At 52.3% G+C, this 17,493-nt stretch overlaps 1 protein-coding gene across 9 annotated transcripts in view; it reads right to left on the bottom strand.

Moving 5' to 3' along the window:
• Jakmip1 (janus kinase and microtubule interacting protein 1) overlaps positions 1-17,493 on the bottom strand; it is a 118,702-nt gene that overhangs the window by 15,916 nt on the left and 85,293 nt on the right. For 7 of the 9 annotated variants that reach the window (XM_041636572.1, XM_041636576.1, XM_041636577.1 and 4 more), the window contains exons 9-16: positions 10,322-10,450; positions 9,047-9,175; positions 7,187-7,270; positions 4,893-4,955; positions 3,998-4,096; positions 1,430-1,531; positions 850-903; positions 243-308 (exon numbers count right to left, since the gene is read on the bottom strand). In XM_041636572.1, coding sequence (XP_041492506.1) covers positions 243-308; positions 850-903; positions 1,430-1,531; positions 3,998-4,096; positions 4,893-4,955; positions 7,187-7,270; positions 9,047-9,175; positions 10,322-10,450 — 726 coding nt within the window. The remainder of the gene's footprint in view (positions 1-242; positions 309-849; positions 904-1,429; positions 1,532-3,997; positions 4,097-4,892; positions 4,956-7,186; positions 7,271-9,046; positions 9,176-10,321; positions 10,451-17,493) is intronic. The other 2 variants (XM_041636579.1, XM_041636580.1) reach the window with 1 other exon arrangement.

The following is a 17,493-nucleotide window of genomic DNA, read 5'->3' as shown; positions in this document are numbered from 1 at the left end:
TAAAGCAAACATCATAGCTTGTCTCCTGGGACAGGGGCGTCTTCTTCCTGGGTTTCGAGGCTTTTCTGCAGTGAGCATGTGTGGTCCTTCATCTTGAACACGCAAAGGCATGCATATGTACATGCAGACGCAGACTGACCCACACACATGCTTCCAAATAAAGCTACACACCAATGTACAGTTTCTGATATGGTGCTGGGTGCTGGGACAAAATGTGAGCACAAGGACACTCCCGTGTCTACCTTTTCACACAGGGCAAGCACAGTTCCCGCTTGGATTACTGCAACCTGCTCTTCATTCCTCAAATTCTACAACACAAAAACGGGCAAGGACATTGACACTGGGCTTTGAGTCTAGGGCAGACGAGTCTGCGCCAAGCCCCTCTGGGGTGCGTCCCGATGATCAGCCCCCACTCAACATCAGGGGTCAGCCATCTGAGACAAACAGCTCCAGCTCCTCTGTGGAGACAGTTCACAGAGTGGCACCAAGGTTTGGGGATGGGACATGGTGCCTGCCTCTTTAAAGACGATCGTTATGCAAGGCAAAAAGATCACCTTTTAACCTTGGCACTTTTAAGTTGAGTAGTGGGACCCGTTTTCTCTGAATCAAGTTGTCTTTAGGCTTGTTGGTCCCCTGTTCACTCACAGAGTGTAAAGCTGTCCTCACTTCAGAACCCCACTCTGACAAACATAACCCAACCACCCACATGGGAATATAGCCATACAAAAGCCTTCCATTGTACTTCTCAGATGTTTTAAATCAAGGAAAAATTAAAAACAAAACAAGGTCACACAGAAAACCCCGATCAAAACGAGAACACAGAACCAGAAACCGATCGCTCATAGTTACCCCGTTATCGCCAAGGATATCTAAGTTCTTCATAAGTTCAGAGATATTCACACCCTGGAAAAGATTTCCAACGTTCATTCTCATGTAAACTGCTCACACAATCCACAGCTATCCTAGAGTCCGGGCTTACACGCCTCCTTTGGCTCTGACGCCACAGCAGGGCCCAGCCTCTGGCTCTGCTGAAGCAGGGAGGGGAAGGCGTTGCTATGGTTCATTTACTGAGATTCACTACAGGACAACCCTGCTTCCTGGGCTCACGGAAATCTGAAGGTTCTGCCTGTGAGGTCTAGTGGGGCTCCATGTCTGTGACCAACCACAGTCACCATCAACAAAGCCCTTGTTATAGGCTGGACACTGCAAAAAAGAGACAGCCAGTTGCTAGTTTGGGTTTGTAGTCTGCCTGTAGTTGGGCAGAAGTAAAGGGTGACACTTGGTGACCCCTCTCTGTCTTTCAACACAGCAGCAGAAGGACCTGTTCCTGACCTGATGGTGCAATCCCTCTTTACCACCACACCAGGTACTCAGCCCGCCCCTGAATGGCAGGTCCTTGGGGGCATACCCCACCCCCCAAACATGCTACCTTTACTCCTTCCTGGTGACAGAACAGCTGGAGTGCGCTGCTGTTGTTCTCGGGGAAGGTGGTGATTTGGAGGTTAAAGGCTGGCGACCTCCGCTCTCTCTCCTGGGGAAAAGACGTGGTTTAAAGACAGAACTCGACTGTGCTATCCACCTCTTGCCATTTTCCCAAGTCATCAGCAAAAAGTGACATATTCCGGCTGGCTAAGGCGCAACTACACAGCACACATCTTGACCACACAGTCCTGCTATGGGACGTGTGGTGTCTTCTTGCCTTTCCAGGGCCAGTGGCCTCTCTGCACACTTTGCTTCTTGCCTACTGCTGGGGAGAAACAGATAATATGGCCTCACAGGTCTGTCTGTTGCAACCCAAACCCCAGCAGTTACAAAGATGAGGCTTGATCAATACAGTGCATCAAATTCAATGGGGATCAGAAGCGAGCCACCACTGTGGGTTATTCTAGGTTGGATACATCATTATCCCATCTGATATTCAGGCTGCCTCATAAGGCATGTGCCCATGGAGGCTTAGGAATGCTGAGTCTGAGGTCCCCTGTTAGTAAGTGGCAGAACTGGGCCCACTTGTGATTCCTTGCTTCCCATAATGGGTGACTCAGCTCACAGACTCTTTTGGTTGTTTTTTTTTTTTCTTTGATCCACACTAACAAGATTCATGACCACTCTCCAGCCTCTCCACCCCCTCAGATTTACGGACGGATGTCCCAGAAGAGACATTCATCAGGCATCTACCATGTGAGCATTTTGTAAAAGGCCTGAGGGAGCCTCATTGCTTAGAGAGATTACAGCATCACGTTGGCAGAACGGTACCCAGGTCTCCAGCACGCTCTCTACATGAAGCAGGCTTTAAGCCCGTGACACTGGCGGATGAGTCATGACCGGTTAGCACAGAAAAACCCTCTCAGATTTTTCCTCAAATCAAGCTGCCGTGGAGGGGGGAGGAGCTGAAATTAAGTAGAAAGAACTTACAGACCTAGGACCCCTTCATAACACAACCAAGAGAAGTAATGGAGAGTGCTGTGACCCTAGAAAGCATGCCCCAACACACTGTTCCTGCATGAGCGAGGCTCGAGGGAAGGGGAGGGGCTGTTCCCTGAGTTTCCAGGAAGGCCCGAGCTGGCTCACCTCACTTTGTACTGCTCTATCAGCCAAGGAGGCTAAGGCTGCTTACTTCCCCCACAAAGCTTCCACCAGAGGTGCTATTAGGTAGGCTTTTCATAGAAGGGGGGGGGGGGTCGGAACTGCCCTTATTTCATATGAACAAATTCGTGAAACTGCTTCCCAGTGGTTCTGAAGGCGGTGGAAAAGCATACGGTATCTGTGGAGCTCTCAGGGGAAAGAAGGGGGTCACGCAAAAGACTTGTAGAAGGCATTCTCACAGTGGCAGGGTACTAAGCATGACCTCAGGACTTTCGATTCCTGATGAATAAGTAAAGGCTAGAGCTGAGGGACACTGCGACACCGGAAGGCGAAAGCCACGCGCCCATCCTTGTCAACAGGACACAGTTCGGGTCACAGACAGAGCTTCCACGACAAAGGAAGGAAAACAAGAGCAGAGGTGCCACAGACGGGTGGAGGCGCCCACGTGGATGGAGGCACTCATGCAAAGGTGTCAGCTGGAGAAGCAGTGCACAGTCACAAGAGCCTGGTGGAGACGCGTCACGAATGGAAAGATGTGTAAGATGCTGATGGCTTTTGAACAGAAACAGAAGGGGAAGATGAAGGTCTGTGAGAGCCAAGCAATGCTGTAACACACAGGATGCAGGATGGGGCGGGGAGCAACAGATTCCCCGGTGATCCCCCAGAGTCCTACTCACTGCCCTGTGGGGCTCCCAGAGGGACAAGGGTTCTATAAGCGCAGTGTCTGGGAGTTTGTAGTTGCAATTCGAATCACAAATAATTTTAGTTCAAGTGGCTGCAGAGCCCAGGTCCGTATTTACTGGCCAGAGGGTTTGAGCGAAGGAGTGGGTTAACACCAGTGTAAATACATCCTCCTGCCTGCCTCCACTTACCTTGCATTCGCTTTGGCAGGCAGAAAATAGGCCCACACTGCTATTAAACACAGCAGGGGTCAAGAGCCGGCTGGGTCTGACCCTGCTATCTCAGGAGAGGCCTGCTGCATGCAAGATCAAAGGTGTGTTCTCCATTGCAACAGTGCTGCCGTCTGGGGCTGCGGAAGGCACACCCAGGGACTGTGCATGCAGGAAAGTAGTTATGGAAATGAAACACAAATAAAAAAGGCAAAATATTGCAAAAACAACTTATTTTATTAAGTGCAAAACAAGCGGTAGGCAATAAATAGATTGCTCTGGTACAAGTCCACAGACGTCGCGAGCATCCTCCCAGGACACATTAAGGCAGTGAAGTTATCCCGAACATACAAATTTTTAAAAAGAAGAAGAAGAAGAAAAGAACGGAGGAAGGAAGGAGAGAAACGGTAACAGGTCCCTTCACGCATGCTTGGAAATGGCAGGGAGCTTTACACGAATTTCAGTTTGGGCTCAAAGAGAATGTCTGCTCCGTTTGGGAGCTTACAACAGAGAGAGTCTCTTACTTCGAGCTCTAGCACTCGGAATTCTAACAGCTCGTTCTGGTCCTTGGCGTCTTGTATTTCACTCTTTAGCTGGTTCTCCTCCATCTCCAGCCTGTAAATCTGGGGCAAAGACACCTTTACATTAACGGCCTCCATGGTTGCCCCATGCCCCAGGGATCCCTTGACTAGTAGCCAACTTTAGTGGGTGACCTGAGATAAATGGGGAACTGCCCACCCAGGGAAAAGGCAAGGCTGGCCACAAGTCCATTTGCTGGTGAGCCTGGAATGAGGGAGAGATGTTGGGCTGGCTTCACTGCCTTAGCACCCAGCCTGGACCGGGACACTAGAAGCTCCTTGTATTGCTGCTGAACCAATGAGTGATGGGGAACCGAGACTTGGGGCTATCAAGTCCCTCCCTGAGACCAGTGTGAGGGAAGCCAGAGTGCAATGTGGGCACTTCAGCTCCCAGAGCCCTCCAGGCCCTTCTAAGCTAAGCCTCAGGGTCAGCTGTGGCCAGTGCTATGGCAGGACCCATGGGGGTTTTAGGTCTTCTACTCCCCCATAAAGTTCTTAGGAGCACATCTGATCATACTGAGAGCACAGGCCAGCCTGGGAAGAGCTTCCAGTGCCCCCATGAGGAACAGGACAGATCTGGATCCCAAATCAATAGCAAAAAGTCCAATGCTGGGGTGACAGGCAGCCTTTCCTGTTCCTGTAGGCACCCTAAAGGTTCTGAGACCTGTCCCGGAGGACAGACCCTGCGTCTGGTCCTGACAGCAGTGGGGACAACACCTTTCCTGTGAGAACCACCCAGCTATGGGTCTCTGGCGTTGGTGGTATACTAAGCGCTCAGGGCAGGTGGGTGACCTCTGCAGTTCAGTTCATCACCGGGCCTGAGGCTCTCGCCCAGACATACCTTCTCCAGCAGGTCCTGGTTTGTCCTCATGAGTACCTGCTTCTCCTCTACCCAGGCAGAGTCCTGCAGGAAACACAGGGTATTTATTCACTGGTTCCAGCCTTGGCTGAGCCACCAACACCCAGGATAGAAAAGACCACAGACATGGACAGAGGCTGTGTGACTTCATTGCCTTCTAAACCTTTAGACCCAGGCAAAAGCAACAGCATGTCTGTGAGGAGTCCTTCTCTGCCCCCATAGGCACCAGGTCCCCTGGGCCATTACAGGACACTGCTCCATGGCGACCAAGTCAGTACCCTGCAGGACTTTGCACTGCCCACTCGAGTTTCCCTGAGCTCCACGCACATGCAGTGTGAGAACAGCACAGCCTCTATTCCGACAACATGGCATCCTCAGTGCTAGGCCAGAGCCCCAGGCACTGGCTCTCCCTCTCCCTCAGCATCAGGAGGCCTTCTGCCTAACATCCTGTGCTCCTGCTGTGCAGATTTGCACGTATGTTCGTGTGTGCTGTATAGATTTGCATGTATGTTCATATCCATCCACATTCCTCTCTGGGCACACTGTTCATACAGAAGGCTGCAACCTTTGTCCCATACTGGTGGGTACAGCTTGATAGTTTCTCTCATCTTCCAAAGGGATGGAGTTGTTACTCCAGCCTCCCCTCCAGACCACCAGATAAAGAAGCCAGACTATCTCCTTGAGGAGGGGTGAGCAGACACACAAACGGCAAGTGAGGTCATGTAAAGGCCTCCTATTCCTACTTGACCCACCGGGCCCCTGAAGCCCAGGAGAGACCAACAGAACAATCATTTGCAGAGCCCAGTCCAGGGCACTAATCCATAGATCTCAGAGCAAATCAAACCTGATACTTTTATCAAGTAAGTTTTGGGGCAGTGTGTTACACACCAACAGCTAACTGATAAGTTAGCAGAGCCTGGTCCTAGGGGCAAGGGCTCTGGTAAGCACTGGTCCTTTCCTACACACACACACATACACACACACACACACACACACACACACTCACACATATGAACGAACGAGGCAACATCAGCCTAGAAGAGGGAAACTGAGGCCGTGGGAAGTTAGAATGGGAGCTTGGAAAAGCCTCATCATCATCCCGGCTCTCCACTAGCCCACTCCTGACCTGAGTCTGCCACCTTCTCACTCTGTGGGTAAAGGAACCGAGGCTCAGAGGCTATGCAATGTGACTCAGTCACAGGAGTAAGGGGCGGAGCCAGTGCTTGACTCAAGGCTGTGTGTGCCCCTCCTGCCTTCAGGGAGCAGCAGCCACAGCTGGGGGTTAAGTGCCCCCACTCTTCTCACCTGGTCCTTTCCTGAGGGCTTTGTGGTAGCTCCTGGGGGGCATACACGGACTCAGCTCACTGGCACTCTGCCCCTATTTCCACCTTGCTTGCTGTCCTCAGCCCTCCCCATCACCTCCCCACTGGGGTTAGGTCGGCCGGAGCTGGCACTGAGCCACTGGGTGGGTCTACAGCCAACACTGTCCCCGACCTCAGAACTTCTTCCAATCCCTTCCCTTCTCACTAGTCTCCCCTACTCTCAGTGAGTCCCCCTCAACTCTGGACTCTCGCCTTAGACCTGTCCATACCCCCTTAGCCCCTGACGGAAGGCAGGAGCAAAGACCCTACAGACGCCCGTGCCTGCGCACTTGCCTCAGCATTTCACAGGCCAGGGGGGCCATGTGACTGGTTTGGGCCAGTGCACTATGCTGAGGCCGTGGCAGTCACCCAACCTGCTGACAGGAAATAAGTTCTAAGCAGAGCTGTTCCAAGATGGTGCCTCTAACTCGGGGTCTCTAGGGAACCTGGAAAGTAGATGAGCCTCTGCCTACAACAGGCAGCAACAAGAAAGGCCTACTGGCTGCCTCCCTGTCCTATTGTCTAGTAGGCCTAGCCTAATCTAATCAGAGAGGGTGTCCATGAAGGTGACCAATCTGGACTCTCCCATGGCACAGTCACAGCCAGAGCCTGTTGCTATGGGCCCTGCCAAGTGGTCCTCAGCACTTCAATTATATACAGGCAATTAAAATCTTGTCAGAAACAGCAGCTTTTCTTCAGGTTCCAGTCAAAAGAGCTATTGGCCATGTCTCAGTTCCAGGAGTCACCTTCTGTTTCCATGCATTTGGCAAACAAAGAAAAACCAGGCAAGACAGAGGGGAACGCTATGACTGTGGCAACACATTCCTCCCCTCAGCACGTCAAAGATATAATCGGACCCCAGAAACACCACGGGGACAGAATCAGGAGGGGCACAGAGCCCATGTTCCTGCTTACCTGTCCCTTCTCAACCAGCAGCTTCTCCAAGTCCTCGATTTTGGCTTGGCACCTCAGCAGGTCAGCCTGAAGCTGCTCCCGAGTCTGGAAGGAAAAAGACCGGGAAGTGAGCAAGTCACTTGCAGAGGTGACACACAGGCTGCCGACCAGACAATGCCTGGAACACGAGAGTTTAGGGTGGGAGGGTCCTGGTGCACACGTGCTCACACCTGCCTACTGGAGAGTTTAGGGTGGGAGGGTCCTGGTGCACACATGCTCACACCTGCCTACTGGAGAGTTTGGGGGGGAGGGTCCTGGTGCACACATGCTCACACCTGCCTACTTGAGGGCTCTGAAGTCCATCTACAGCTGCATCATCAAAGTGAGAGCTAAGGGGTCACAGGAGGCAGTGGCTCTAACTCCCCCAGTATCAGACAATCAAGGACAGTTTGGAGGAGTGCTGCTCTTCCAGAACCGGCCAGACAGAACTGTAAGCCTCTGGGTCCCAAGGCTAGCTCTAACAAAGTCACTGTTTTCTCATTCAGCAGGCATCCAGCTGTGACCTGCTTTGCAGAATCCAAGCTAGGTGTGCTGTCAGAGCCCCACAGTCCCGGCCCTCGGAGGTGTATCAGAAGTTCAAGATCATCTGAAAAATCAGGAACCTACTTCTTTTTCTGTTCTTTTTAAAATTTGAAACAAGGTCTCGCTCTATAGCCCAGGCTAGCCGAGTACTTTCTATGTAGTCCCAGCTGGCCTCCGGGTAATGGCAATACTCCTGTTTTAGCCTCCAAGTGCTGAGGTTACAGGTGTATGCCACCATGCCCAACATGTATTATGAAATCTCAACTAACTGGGCAAATGGATGATGTTAAAAGACAAAGAACTTAAGCCCACATAAAGCCTAGAAGTTCACATGCTGTGACCCCAAAAGACGGATCTTTCATTGTGGCAGAAGAGGCCACATCCCCTCAGGAATCTTGATTCCTGCATGCTCCCCTCCCCCACCCTAATCTGCTACCACCTCAAGTCCTGAGTGCCAAGCTCTTTCTGGAGACGGTGCCTCCTGCCTGCACCTGCCGTTTTCCTGAGACCTGCAAGCCGTTCTATTATATCTGCATTATTCAGCTACCCAAGCCCTCCCTGTGTGGGGCTCCCAAGGCTGTTTCCAGAGCATTCTGAGCCACAGTGGCATGGTCCTAGCTCTCAGTTCTGTTGGGAACCATCTGGGCATCTTCAGTCATCTCACTGCCTTCCTGAGGCTCAGCTTTCTTCTTTAGGAAATGGGACTGATTCATCCTGACTCATGGGGAGCAAGAGACAGCACTGGCCCCTAGCTGGTGCTCTCTGGTGCCGCCAGTACTCCCAGAGGGACGTATTGTGTGACGCCAAGGTGGGAGAAGGGTCAGGGGAGGAAGTTTCCAGAAAAATTCAGCTCAGCACCATGGATGTATGGCATGAACTGAGGTCACCTGCAGTGCCTGAGCCTGAGGTACCCCAAGAACCCCTGAAAGTGTTCTTTGCGGACACTGGAGGAGAGGAGGCACCTTGGATCTGCAGGGAGATGGAAAGGACTGAAGCCTGGAAGACTGGCTGGGTCTATAATTTCATCACTCCCTAAAACCCCATCCTATTTTAATTTATTGTGCGTGTCTGCATATGTGGAGGTCAGAGGACAACTTGAAAGAATCAGTTCTCTCAGCAGCTCTAGTTGAGAGCAGCAGACTTAGCAGCTGTTTAGTCCTCTGTCTGCCCCCCACCCTTCAATGCTGTAAGTGTTCTCTCTGGCAAACAGACGGCAGCTAGGAGTGAGGGCTACGGGATCCCAGGTTCCCTCCTGTTCCCAATCTCCATGCCCTTCCATCAACAAAGGGACACACTTACCCGGGCCTCCCTCTCAGCATCCAGCGTCCCCCCCACTTGCTCCTGAAGCAGGGCGTAAGCCCTCTGCAGGGCCTGGTACTCCCTGGTCAGCTGGCAGAACCTCAGGTCAGCCTCTTCTCTGGTTGTGGTCTTAACCAAACAACAACAACAAAAACAGTCAAATCATGACTTAGGTGACTTCAAGAGACAGAGTCAAGATAGCAGCAAATGCCCACATCTCTCCCCGGTGTCTACAGATGCCCAAGTGAACTGGTCATGCCAGGAAGGAATCAGGACCTGGAGTGAAGGCTACTGGGAGAAAAGGTCTTTTCCACCTTCAGTCCTTGGCCCCAAGCACTTGCAGGCCTCCTGGGAGCCAGGCTGACTCCACAGTGAAGGTTCACACTGAGAAGGACCTCAAGTCTTTTCTGAGAGTCTCTGTTCTGGAGACAGACACCTGCAAGCGGTCGTGAGAGGATGGGGCAGGGTGACTGATGTAGCAAGTCACTATTGCAGATAGCGACACTCAGACAGGACCTGGCACTCATGGTGTTTCCAACATGGGTAAGCCCCTCCAGCCATAAGCCACTGAATTTGAGGCCAGTGGGATGACTGGATGAAGGTGCGTCTTCCTGAGGGTCCTGATATCATTCAAGAGGAAACTCCAAGGGAACGGCCAACAGGAGTTTAAATGGACCCAACCATGGGTCTATAAAAGGCTGCTGCCCAAGGAGCTAGGACAAGGAGACACAGAACATAATGCCTAGACTCATCCTGGAAGTGCAGGGAGCCTTCCCAGCAGGGCACATGTGACACCAGAAAGCTCCATCAGCACTTGCCACAACCAGATGGAATCACCCTGAAGCCAGTGCATACCTCTTACAACAGGGCTCAGGAGACAGCCACTGAGAGGTACAGGGAGAACAGGCAGAGGAGCCTGCTGTGGGCTGTGGCACCAGGGGAAAGTCTGTACTAAATAACACCTAGAATTTATGAACGTCACCCAGTGTGACCACTTCTGTCACCTATGTGGGGGCAACAGTAAGAAATAAGCCACGTGTAATTGTATCTGCAATGCTGAGGCACAGGGTCAGTATCTGGGTGTGTCCTTAGCGGTCTGAAGTCTCAAGGGAGATCCGCTCTGGGGAAAGTGCTCATTGGTTACCCGCAAGGCAACAAGAACCAGCTTTCCCTGCTCTGGGGCTCTGATAAGGCACAGCAGGACTGGCCCCAGAGAGGAAGCAGCCCTGGCCAACATGAAGGTGGGAGGTCCCCAGCATACAGCTGTTTGCTTACCTCATCTAAGTCCTCCTCAGGCGTGGCTGGGGTTCGGTCCGTTCTGTCAGTGTTGTAGGATGTCTCGGACAGCGTTTCTGAGTCCACGGACTCCTCGTCAAATCCAAAAAATGTCTCCACAACATGCTTCTGCAAGAGATCGCGAGCAAGACATCAGGAGCAGGAGAGAACAGCTGCCTATCCGTGCCAGCCCAAGGCAGAGGGGCTCAGAGACCATCTACAGCTGTAGAGGACAGAGCGAGCTGCGAGGGCAGCTGAAGATGTGGCTAGTGTAGCAATGACAGCTTGGCAGGAGGTGCCACAGGTAGAGAGGTCTATGCAACTCCTGGGTTGGCCTTAAACACAGGGTTCTCTGAGCCTTAGGTCCCTCCCTGCAAGAGATGAGCTGCCACCCTTCCTGCACCAAAGGGGACCTCACCCACTCTGTGGCGCCAGCACCAGGAGCAGTCTAAGAGCTGAGTGGGACATCTGGCTCCAAAGGGAGCTGCGACATGGGTTGCCAGGAAAGGGGCACATGATCAGGGGAGCTGAACAAAGACCCCAGGGCTGAGCTGGAGAAGCAGCTGCATGGCCCATGTCCTTCCCAGGCCTGCCTAAGAGGCAACTTTTCTTACCTTTTGAGGACAGCACACTCAGAACACTTACACAATCAGAAAGAATAGTGGAAGAGCCCCGAACTCATAACCTCAGACTCCACAGTTTGAATGTCCTATGTGCCAGTGACCTGAGGCTCTGGCCACACCTCTCTCACTCCAAACTCTACAGGACGTGGGGCTTTACTCATTTGTTCACTCACTCATTCATTCATTCATTCAGTAATTGCTGGCTGAACAGATTCTGTGAGCCAGACAAGGTTGAGCCTAGAGATGCATGGTTAAAACCAGGCGGGGTAGCAGTCAGGGGAGTGCTAGCTGCAGGAGACTACCACCGTCAACCTTCAATCTCCATGCGCAAACCTGCTCCTGGCTCTAGGTACACTGCCCTTTATTCTCTTCCTAAACAACCCTCTTTGAGAGACTTCCTCGCCTTCACAGAGGGCTTCCTATGCCCGTGAGAGAACAGCAGCCTCACTGCAGTGGTCAGCTCTGGGCTCCCAGAACCTCCTCGAGTTCCACACCTCCTCCCCACCCACAGAGGAGGAACGGTGCACCTCACACCCCAAGGGCATCTCCTGCTCTGCAGGTTGACGCCAATGTTCGTTTGCAGTCATACGTGTGCAGATAGAGAACATGGAGGTTTGGGTCACGAGTGATAGCACCACGAGGATGTCCCTTTCACGTTGCAGAGAACGGGCAGAGAGGGACTTCTCGGCCACCTTACACAGTTGAGGTTTCTACAGAGGGTTTTATAAGGCACCCACTATCTCTCTCCACCAGAACGTTCGTCAAGTGATTTGGGGTTTGTGTGTGACCTCTTTGAAGGTTGACACGGCCAGAATTTACTGGGTATCCCCCTGCCTTCGTGCCCAGGTGGGCTGGAAGGTAGGGCAGTGAAACCAGGCTTGGTTTCATCTAGACCAAGTGGCTTTCAGAATTCTCTCCTGCCCTCAGAAAGGAAGTCCCAGGCCCACAGGTATTAGAAACTCCAGGGAGCAATGGGGTCTACACCATAGCTCACCTCTGCCCCAAGCTCCACACCCACCCCTGCTGTCGTGAGCTGCTGCCTGGCCAACCCTATTTTTCATAAACACTGCTAATTGCCTGGCCTCTGGGGACAGAGCTGTGAGCTGGCTGTGCTAACTGGTGGCTGATGGAGTGAGGTCTCTGCTCCTCCCCCTACCAAGTGGGCCCCAGGAAGATTCTAAAACGACATACCTCCCAAGATCAGGGCACGGGGTTTGTTAGCATTCTGGATGTGTCTGGGGCTAACAATCCTGCTCCATTACCTAGGCTAACCTGCTTCGGAAAGCCAGGGAGACCGCTAATTAAGTATCAACGACAGTCTAATCACAAGGTTTTGACTGCTGATGTTCCCAACTCAGCAGCCCAGGGTCTGGCCCAGATGGAGCCTCACAGCAGACCAGCCCCACAGAGAGCCGTGCTGCACCAAGGGAAGCTGGGAGCTACTTACAGGGTGGAAGCTGGCCCAAACCAAGAGGCTCAGTGAAATCCTGCCAGTGGAAATGAATCCATAACTATGTACAGTCGTGCATTTCCCCAGCAGCCCCAAGACAGCTGAGTTCCGGCACCTGTCAGGCTCTCAGGACACGGGGGTGGGTCGGGACATGTGGGTGGGTCAGAACACATGGGTGGGTCAGGACACGACACGTGGGTGGGTCGGGACACGTGGGTGGGTCGGGACACGTGGGTGGGTCAGTTTGTCTCCTTTACAAACAAACTCCTTGTTGCCTTATTTTCCTTTTTAAATAACGTCTCACGTTGTGCAGGCTGGCCTTGAACTCCATCCTCCAGCCTCCACCTCCCACAAGGTGAGATTACAGAGGTTGCCCACAGGCTGTCCCATGCCTGGAAGAGCTCCTTTGTCTAAGCGATGAGATGACAGAGAAGCCGGTACAGCCACCCCACCTGGTACAGCTTCACACACACAAGACAAAACAGAAAAACCAGCTTGGTGTTTAAAGTGAACATGGTGGCTATCTCCTTGAAAAATCGCAAAACTTGTTCCTGGCTGTTTCCTCGACACACAGGAGGCGGCCCACACCTGCTTCCAAAGGCTGGGGAGAGCCACCAGGAAATGTTGCTTCCTGCAAGCTGCCGAGTGGTGGACTGTGCTCCTTGATTCTAAGCTCCCTGGGTATGTACCCCTTGCAACTCTTAGACAGGAGAGTTCCCAGAATGAGGGCTTGCCCTTCCCGCTCACCCTTCTCACAGCGCAGGTCAGTCTAGCCAACTGCATTTCTATGAACCAATCCAAAGTTTAGAATGTGGTTTGGGGGCTGGGGGTGTCTTTTGGTTGGTAGAGTGATTATCCAACATGGTAGGGGGTGCGTGGCTGTGGGTGCTGGCAGCTATGAGTCACTGGACACACAGTATGTGATGGAGGTAGAGACTGGAGGGTCAGAAATTCAAGGTCATTTTCAGATACGTGGTTAAGTTGGAGGCCATGCTCACTGAGCTACTGTGAGATGTGTGTGTGTGTGTGTGTAATGTAATTTTCACCAAAATGCCTGCAGATAGAATGTTTCTTCTCCACACACACACACACAAGCTCACACTTGGCAAATAGAAGGAAATCCTCTCTCTCTCTCTCTCTCTCCCTCCCTCCCTCCCTCCCTCCCTCCCTCCTCTACTAGACCCAGCACCTCATCAACTCCTTTCTTTACCTTCCCAGCATCCAGTCAGAATCACCTGAGAGATACAGGATCTTCCAATGGCAGCCAGGAGCTCCAAGACCCTCCCCACCCAGCGAGCTGCATACCTTCATGCCTATAGGTCATCTCCTGGCAGCCAGAGAAGTAGAGGCACACGAGGGCACAGAGGCAGAGGAAGAAGGAGAAATAAAGCACAAACAGGATATACTCCATGCTGGGGATGGTGCAGGCACTGCTAGCCTGTGCTGGCTGGACAAGCCATCCCCAGCTTCTCTCTAACCCCAGGAAAAGGCACTCCTCACAGCTTCCTGAATACTGTCAGCAGCAGAAGCTGGAGGACAAGGATGCCCCAAGGGTGTCCCCTTGGTAACAGCGATGCTGCCTTGGATCGGGTCCCAGGTGCTGGTGACAGAGCTATCAACGGGGAAGAGCCAGTTTCCAGGCCAGCCCCAGGTATTCATCATAGACACAGCTTCTAAACCAGCATGTCCTCTGGGAACTTCCCTCCTAGGACCCAGCAGCCTCCATTATGCCCATAACTGTTGTCAACAGTTTCGGGTCCCTGGATAACTGTCAAGTCCCTGGGCACAGCAGTAGCAACGGTACCATGATGAGAGCCTGCTGCTCTGTGCCAAAGTCACAAAGAACTGGGTGCCTCCTCCCTCGCCTGTCTGGGACATCTTCCAGCTAATCGCCATCACCCACGGGTGTCCTGGGCACACACAACCCACTGTTGTCTCTGAAGTGTGTCACTCAGGGCTTATTTGCCTTAGCACTTACACGGCCTGGCACAAACCACTACAGAAAGTCAAGGGGAAGCTGTGCCTCCTAAGTTACAGGGGAGTCATCTGTCCCTGGCCTAGACAGAGGTCCAGGGTTAAATAAAGACATGCAGCCCTTACAGAAGTGCTACTAGGACAGGAGAAGTGGCCCCTCATATCTCCAACACGAGAAAAGGACCAGCCCTGCAGACACGCTGGGCATAAAATGTACGGGAGCTTCATGTAGTCACTGCTCTGAACCTCTGGGCTGGTGGGGTGCCACGCTGGCAGCTGTGAGTCACCAGACACACAGGACACGACGAAGCCACACAAGCTCCTGGGGCAACAGCTGGGAAGGACTACCTAGGAGCGGTTTCAGCTGCAAACAAGCATGGGGATAAAGGGGCCTTTAGTTGCTGTGAAGCGGCAAAAACCACACCGAAAAACAGTGGGATGCCCTAGGCAGGAAGTCACACCATAGCAACACCTGCTCCTGAGATGCCCGCCAACCCTCTGGCCCTGCCTTCCACAAGCAGCAGATTTAGCCTCTAGGCCCTGGCTTAGGTTTGGATGACTAGGGGTGCTGTGAGCGGACTCATTACTGTCAACAGTAAGGCGGGGTCCCTACCTAGAGAGGAGGGGACTCAGACTGGGCATGGCCAAGCAGACTTCACAATCCTTCAGGGTGGATAACATCACAGGAGACCGACAGTGGCCCAAAGGCTGGACTGTGGATTAGAAGGGCCTGAGCATCTGGATTTAGCAGGCCAACCACGATAAGCCAGGTAGTTTCAGCTCTCAACCTTGACACAGCCTAAAGTCGTCAGAGGGATCCCCAATTGAAGCACTGCCTTGATAGGAAGTGCCCTTAGTCAGTCAGCCACTCTGGAGGCACCTGCTCTGTGCTGGACAGGGAAACAGGACAGGAGACACAACCCACTGTGCCTGCTATACACAGGTAACTCACTGCCGGTGCACTGTGAACTTCTCTCTTGATTTGGGGGCCAGCGGGAGATTCCAATTCTTTAATTCCCAGCATTCCAGCACAGGTCCGGCCGGCACTCCTATCTGAGACGCTTGGGGACACAAATCTGAGCTTTTCTGACTGGCAGAAATTTTTATAGACTTTATCAGTTAAGTATCCCTAATCCAGAATCCAGAATCTAAATGTTCGGAGTTGATACTGAAAACATTTTAAATTTCAGAATTAGAGTCTGGAATCAAGGCTTCACAGCCTATGTAGGCTTGAAACAGTCAGACCTCAGGAACGAATTTCTGGGGAACCTCGAGTTATGGAGTTTTTAGTGCCAAGCTTGTTCAGCGAACCACCCAGCCGCCCACCCTCAGTATTTTAACTTCTGTGTCAGGGTGGAAGAGGGCTCCCATGCACTACAGACAGGTATAAGAACCGACACAATCTTCATTCCAGCAGCAGGGGGCGCTTTCTTCCCATTAGTCCCAGCTTCCAAACGCTGAGTTGGCAGCAGCCAGAATCATTCAGACTTTCTGAGCAAAAGGACTTTACTTCAGTGACATCTACAGAAGCAAAACGTCCCCCAGAAGGGGAAATGGCGGGCAAAGAGCTCTACGAAAGGCAACGTGCAGCAAGCAGTCCGTGGAGCCTGCTGAAAGCGGTAGAGTGAGGTCACCGTGAGGCAGAAACAGGTACTGCAGTATTATTCCTAACCACAGGAGGGCACAAGTGAGCTCTCAGCCGTGCCACCCTGAACAAGTTTACTGCCCACACACTCAGCAGACTGTGTGGCCATAAACATTCATGTTTACAAGGCCAATGTGTGATGCTGATGGACATTTCTAGAGTGGTGCTGAGTGAGAATGCAGTCAAGTCCCAGCCGAGTGTTGGACAGACACTGGCCCTGGGGAGGGGCCATGGTTCCATCACTTTTTTCTTTCCCAGCTTTTCTAGGATTCGGTAAACACAGCTGTGGATATACACTAGCTGTGCTGGACCACTTGCCAATCCTTCTTTTCTGTCTGTCTGTCGGTCTGTCTGTTTTGTTTTAGAAAGGATCTTTGGCTGAGCTGGCTTGAAACTTGCTGTGTAGACCAAGCTGGTCTCAAACTACCTCCCTCTGCCTCCACTGTGCTGGGATTAAAGGTGTGCACCACCTTGCCCAGCCTCCTGGGCTTCTGAGCTCAAAACACAGAGACCTGGCCCTGACTTCTTCAGCCTGTTGGAGAAAGCCGGGCCCTGAAGCTCAAGTGAGCTGGAGGTCCAGCCTCATCAGCGCACTGCTCTGCATCTGTCTCCTGTAACTGAAAGAGACGGGGTGGCTGTGGGAGACAATGAGATTATGGCATGGCCACTAATGACTCCAAGCACCCAGTGAGCTCAGACACTGACTTCAGTGCCACCACAGGCGACCTGTGGGCCAGATGGGGCTCAGAGACACAATTGACATGCTCTAGTAGTTCTGACATTTGCATCCACATTAAAAGTCTTGGATTTTATACAAAGGTGTCATGACTAAAGTGTGTCCCCTCAAAAGAGACATTGAAGCACAGGCTGTGGTGTACAGCGTGTGAATTTACTTGGTCAGTGAAAGGGAGCACACTGAGGCCAGGGGAGGTTCTGATTCCACCATGACTGGTCTCCCTAAAGAAGACGTCAGTGTGACCTGCAGGGACTGACATAGTGCAAGAAATACCCCCATCACTAGAGCTGAAAGGAAAGGGGGAAGGGAGACCTCCAGCTGCCAGAGGGAAGGAGCATGGCCTTGTCAGCACCTCAAGGCCAGACTTCTGGCCTCTTGAATTATAAGACAGTAACTTTCTCTCATTCCAAGAGACCCATTTTGTAGTATTTTGTTCAGATAGTCCTGGGATAATAGTATGTCAGGATTTACACCTCCCTCACCTCTTTGTTTACCGAGGATAGCCCAGTCTGGCCTCAAACTCACCAATTAGCTGAGGCTAGCTTTGAACTCTAGATCTTCCCTCTTGCACCTCTTCAGGGTGGGGGTTATAAGTGTGTTCCACCCCACTGAGGTGAAGACTTACACTGTCCTTGAAATAACGGAATGCCTAGCATCATTGGCCCTCCTTATGCTGACCAGTATTCTGTGCCAGAAGCGGCAGCATCCCTACCACTCCCTACGGTCACCCAGACTCCACCAGAG

Source organism: Microtus oregoni, unplaced genomic scaffold (genome assembly GCF_018167655.1).
Source record: "Microtus oregoni isolate MIOR12 unplaced genomic scaffold, Mior012 000049F_ref0000343, whole genome shotgun sequence".
Taxonomy (NCBI): domain Eukaryota; kingdom Metazoa; phylum Chordata; class Mammalia; order Rodentia; family Cricetidae; genus Microtus; species Microtus oregoni.
Note: the sequence above shows the minus strand (reverse complement) of the source record. Positions and strands in the feature narration are given on the sequence as shown.